At 38.1% G+C, this 6,000-nt stretch overlaps 1 protein-coding gene across 1 annotated transcript in view; it reads left to right on the top strand.

The window, feature by feature from the left end:
- The window catches only part of RYR2 (ryanodine receptor 2), a 510,734-nt gene that overhangs the window by 100,451 nt on the left and 404,283 nt on the right, over positions 1 to 6,000 (top strand). Inside the window, exon 9 of the mRNA XM_024761485.1 lies at positions 5,786 to 5,885. Coding sequence (XP_024617253.1) covers positions 5,786 to 5,885 — 100 coding nt within the window. The remainder of the gene's footprint in view (positions 1 to 5,785; positions 5,886 to 6,000) is intronic.

Here is a 6,000-nt window from a genome sequence, read left to right as displayed (position 1 = left end):
TATATAGTTTATTGGTACAGAGCCTGCTAAGCACGAGCCTGGGCCAATCATATAACCTCTTCAAACCCTCAGTTTCTTCATCTGCAGTATGGGGGTAATAGCCTCGTTCACAGGGATATTAAGAGGATTGAATGCTTAATCCACACAAGACTCTTAGCTCTATAAATGGCACATATAAAAATTGCTTAGTGAATTGTTATCACAATTTACCCAGGAGATTTGTGCCTATTAAGAGCTGTAGATATTTAACCAGAAGAGGAGAAAGTTGGGAAGTGAGAAGTGAAGAGACAGTTACAGTTGATTTTAAATAAAGGACTATCATGTGAAAGCCAGATTCATATTCTGAGAAGATGCTGACATGGTTAAAAAAACAAGAAATACGGCCCAAAACACATCCGTTAAAACGTAACTACTAAAAATAAACACGTCCTGTCATTGACTTTGTAACTTTTCATTTGTTAGTGTCTATTGGCCTTTGATCTACTATTTCTTCAGGAACAGTGATGGTTAAGCTACGTTTGAACTATAATTGTGCATTTGCTGCTCTAATCAAGCTTACAACTATTGGGATGCTAAATTGATTAAAACGGATTGAAGGATTGATTTTCACTCTGTCCTCTGCGGAGGTGTCCTGTGGACTGTGCTGGGCTCCCAGAGCCCAGGCTCCACCTAGGATGCTCTGCCCTTTTCTGCTTTATGTGATGAACTTTGTACATGATTTCTCAGGAATAAAGGGTTTTATCTCCAGAAAAGGTTGTAAGCCACTCATCCAAATAATGTCTTTTCTAATCTTATTGTTTCATATTCTAATATGAAATGATATTCTAATCATCTTTTCAGGAATATCTAAGAGGAAGAAAAATTCCTTTGACCCATTGGAACGACTTATTTTTTTCTCTTAAAGGAGGCTTTATCAAAGCAGCTTAAGTATAAGAGAAAGATACAGTTTAAAAGAGAGGAAATTTGGTCAAATAGATATTACTGTGAATCTCTTTCAGACTAAACAAAATAAGGTAAAGCACGCAAAATAATTTTTACTTGTGTTAGAAAGATATAAAAATCACCATGGTATGCACAAGAGTTTTCAACCCATGGATTGGATTTCTCTCATTTGAAACATTGATTTTTGAATAATTTTCTCTGTCACCTATAGAAACGGACAGATTTTTAAAAAAATTTTTATCGGAGTATAGTTAATTTACAATGTTGTGTTAGTTTCAGGTGTATACCATAGTGAATCAGTTATGCATATACATATATCCACTCTTTTTTAGATTCTTTTCCCATATACGTTATTACAGAGTATTGAGTAGAGGTCCCTGTGCTATACAGTAGCAGACAGATTTTTAAAATCCGTGAAAACATTACCAAACAACTGTCTAAAAGTAAATTAGGAAAAGCAAAACCCCACAGTCTAAAAAGTGATGAAAAATGCTTAAAAGAAAGCTATTCTAGGGCTCAGAAAAATGTACTTCTCTCATACCCACCTCTGAATTTCCAATAAATGCTAGGTGTTCTGATTGCATAGTAAGTTACCGAACTCCCTCAAGTTGCTTAAAAATATCGATAGCTAAAAAGACAGTGATCATAAATATTTTCAAGGTCTTCATCGTATCAATCATTTATTTAAACATCGTTATTGGAGTATAATTGCTTTACAATGGTGTGTTATTTTCTGCTGTATAACAAAGTGAATCAGTTATACATATATATATATATATGTTCCCATATCTCTTCCCTCTTAAGTCTCCCTCCCTCCCACTCTCTCTATCCCACCCCTCTAGGTGGTCACAAACCACCTAGCTGATCTCCCTGTGCTATGTGGCTGCTTCCCACTAGCTATCTATTTTACGTTTGGTAGTGTATATATGTCCATGCCACTCTCACTTTGTCACAGCTTACTCTTCCCCCTCCCCATATCCTCAAGTCCATGCTCTATAGTAGGTCTGTGTCTTTATTGCCGTCTTACCCCTAGGTTCTTCATGACCTTTTTCTTTTTTCTTAGATTGCATCCAATTTATTTTTTATTTATTTACCTTGAGCTTTTTTTTTTTTCTCTCTGTGGCTCAGGTGATGGAATCATAGACTGTTCCATTTGGAAAGAGCATCTATTCTGTGTCCCTCGTTTTTTTCTCAGAATAAAAAAGTGAAGTCTGAGGGGTGATGTATCTTGTTTACTTGTTTTCCCTGTCACTGGAGGATCATTTTTCTAGTGTTGCATCACCAGGGCCAAGTGCCTGACACTTAATATGAGAGAAATAAATGAGTTAATAAATGCATCAGGTAAGGGTTGAATTCGGATATTCTTAGAAATTCTTGTGCCTTGGACCTTTCGGACAGTCGGAGAAAGCTTACTGACTCTTTGTTTCATTATCTTTTAAAATGTATAAAATGTATACACTGGATTACAAAGGAAACTAAAAGTATCGAAGTGGAGTCCAGGTTGAGAACTCCTGGGAGGTGATTTATAATAATATCTTTTCTATTCCTGAGATTTCGTGCTTCTATCATATAAAGCCTTGTTACTCAAAATATGCTTCTTGAACCAGTGGCCTTGGTTGGCCCCCGCTTCACACCTCCTGAATTCAAATTTGCCTTTTTTTGACAAGATCCTCAGATGATTTGTGTGTCCATGAGAACTTGAGAGTCACTAACATGAGAATCAAGGTGATAGGAGAGAGCAGATCACTCCCCAAAGTGCCTGCAGTGCTCCTGGTGGGTGTGCAAATTTTAGAGCAGTTACATATTTCAGCCTAAGGCCAGCTTTGCTTTCAACCTCTGACAACATCTGTTTGGGCTGTAAGGATAACCCATCTTAGTTAGTGTCAGTAACTGAAATTGTCACTGCATTCTGAATATTTACCATCACAAGCCTGTGTGATTCTTACTCAGATTTCCCTTTGTTGCTTAAGTGGCAAAATTAAATAGAAGCGTCTAAAATAGTTATGCCTAGAGAATATTGAGAAGAGTGGACATGATTTAGATAACTTTAAATGGTTAGATATCTTTAATATGATCTTAAGGACATTTTTTTTTACTTTCTCCAACAGACTGAAATTTTCCTTTTTTTATGGTTATATTTATTGTGTACCTTTAGGCTTAGATATGATTTGAAGATTGCATTTTCGTCTTCCCCCCCTTCCCATTGTTTTTTCACTGCAGTAGCTCCTTATTGCCTGTAAGGTCCTTGATCTGACACCTGCTTTGTCTGCAGGCCTATCTCTCACTCTCTTTCTAAGTATATGCTGTAAGCCCCAAAGATGAAACTCTCTGCTGTGCTGTATGTTCCCGTATCTCTGCCCCTTTGGGTACCATTTCCCTTATTAGAGCCTACAGCACCAAAAAAGCTCAGGTCACTTACAATTACAAGGTTTCTGGTGTATTAAGAATGAAAATCTCCAAAGTAGTTTATACAAGTTTTGGTATTTTTTAAAAAATATTTACACTTAGCACATTAACTTTATTAATACACATACGCAAATTCAGTGTATGTACAAAGTTTTGGAGACAGCATCTCTTAAGTATATAAATGTGACGCTCAGGCCAAATGATCCTACTGGCTCTTCAAATGCCTCGTCCCACATGGTACCCTGTCTCTCCTGTGGAAATACCACCTGTCCTGAAGCCCAATGAACTGTGTTCCAGTTAGGCTGGTCCAAGTGTTCTTTTCTCTCAATTCCTGTAGCACTTTGATTACAATTCAGCTAATATTTTCAAAACACTGACTCACAGCATTTTGTGGATATATTTTACTTACCTTTCTAGCTTACGAGCACCCTCACGGTGGGGAATGTGTTCTATTAATGTTTAGCACAATGCTTTATACATAGTATATTCAATGAACAAGGATGAATGAACGAATCTATTTATCGTAATATGGCATGAGCTTTCACTTGAATTCAAAAGTAAAAATATAAGCATTGGTAGTTTGAATCGTCTTCTGATGGTTTGATAAAATCCATATGGTTTTACAGGTTTCTTTTTTTTTCTTTTTTTTTTTTGGTGTGTATGTGCTGTTATTTTGGCTCAGGTCATTGAAATAGGAACATTTATGGAATAACTTAAAATATGTTTTTAAAGTTTACGCTACTTTGATTTTAAACGTTTGGTTCACTTCTGCACATACTTCTTTATTGAGTAACCCTGCTAGATGCTAGGGATACAGTTGTGAGCCCGTGTCAGCTTACAAGAGGGAGAATGAAAAATACACTAAATGATCCCACTGTGATAAGGGCTATGAAGAAAAATATATTTTTCTTGTTTGTGGAAGCAGATGGCATATGATTTATTTGTAAATAGTTAAAGAGTTTTAATATATTAGGGAAGAAATTAATTCAATAAAGACATCTTAGCCGGATTTTTGCATAAGAATGACAGGTCCAGGTAGAAAGGAGGTCGTAAAAAGACAGACAGCTGGTTGAGATGGGAGAGGGGTAAGCAGGTTATTGCTAAACCTGAAGCATCCACTTTTAATCTTATCGATTGGAAAATTGCTGCTAAGATAATTACATATATGGCAGATGTCACAAATGTCTTGGGTTTTGTTTTTAAGAGAAAGAAAACGAATGCCTACCTATGCTGGTGACATGATATTAGTATATTTAGGCAGAAGAGACCTTTGGATGTTGAAAGGCTTGTGGCATATACCGGTGTGCCTCTGCATGCCGTCACTGCTGTTTGTCTAACTAGGAAGGTCAGATATCTGGGAAAGTTCTAGTGCAATTGAAGTCTTTAAAAGCTTAGGCTGGGGCTTCCCTGGTGGCGCAGTGGTTGAGAGTCCGCCTGCCGATGCAGGGGACACGGGTTCGTGCCCCGGTCCGGGAGGATCCCACATGCCGTGGAGCGGCTGGGCCCGTGAGCCATGGCCGCTGAGCCTGCGCGTCCGGAGCCTGTGCTCTGCAGCGGGAGAGGCCACAACGGTGAGAGGCCCGTGTACCGCAAAGAAAAAGAAAAAAAAAAAAAAAGCTTAGGCCGTCATCAGCGTTGGAAAGTGTTGCAGGAACATTCTAGGAATATTGGTGATGTTTACGCAGATGACTGCAAGAAAAAAAGGTGGTTGTTCTTTGCATGTTTGAAATTCTAGCATTAGCCAGGTAATGGTTAGTGAAATAAGCAAGTCATTTGTCTGTACTCATAATTTTGTTTTTCTTTACTTTTCATTTCAGAGCTCATCAATGATGGCTCTCAAAGGTGTGAAATATGATGTTCTTTTAATACATTTGACTTAAGAAGGAACATCTGAAATTTGTAGTGTCTGAGTTTTGAAGGACATGTATTGTCTTGGTTTTTGATACCTATTAGGGAATATTGCCATCTAATGGCTATTACATCAGATTGTAGATAAAAGTTCCTAAAGGACCCCATGAAACTAACACATTAGTCCAGTAGGTTTAACCTACTTCATTGTCAACACACTGTCACAGTGTGATATGTAAAAACTTAATTATAATTTTAACGGTAAGGGTCTACTATCTGTACAAATTTGCCCATCAATAAGCCTTTAAAACAAAATAGTCTGTTTTCACAAATAAATCTGTTTTATTTGTGTTTTCGGATTAGTGGCTTAAGTAGTAACTCTTAGAAGGAAGCTGAAGAATACCTAAAGTCAAATATAAACTCCAATTTTTTTCCTACTAGTCTCTTCATTTTTGAGTGACGGGATTGCAACGGAGGCTCTCTGTGGACAGTCCCACGTTGGCAGCGTTCAGTTTGAGTTGCCAGAAGCACTTCCGTGTTGAGACTTACCCAGAGCCTGTAGTGATGCCTTCTTTTGCTTCTAATGCAGCACTTGTCTTATGGCAACGGCAGCCTGCACGTGGACGCCGCTTTCCAGCAGACCCTCTGGAGCGTGGCCCCAATCAGCTCAGGAAGTGAAGCAGCCCAAGGTGAGAACTCCACTTCCATTAGGGGGCTGGTCCCCCATGCAGAGTTGGCAGTCATCTTTGGGATTGTGATAATGAGTAAATACATTAGAGCTGTTGGTGTCAAAATATTCTGTGA

This window comes from Neophocaena asiaeorientalis, unplaced genomic scaffold, assembly GCF_003031525.2.
Source record: "Neophocaena asiaeorientalis asiaeorientalis breed wild unplaced genomic scaffold, Neophocaena_asiaeorientalis_V1.1 scaffold166, whole genome shotgun sequence".
In the NCBI taxonomy this organism is placed as follows: Eukaryota; Metazoa; Chordata; class Mammalia; order Artiodactyla; family Phocoenidae; genus Neophocaena; species Neophocaena asiaeorientalis.
This window is presented reverse-complemented; position numbering and strand designations above follow the sequence as displayed.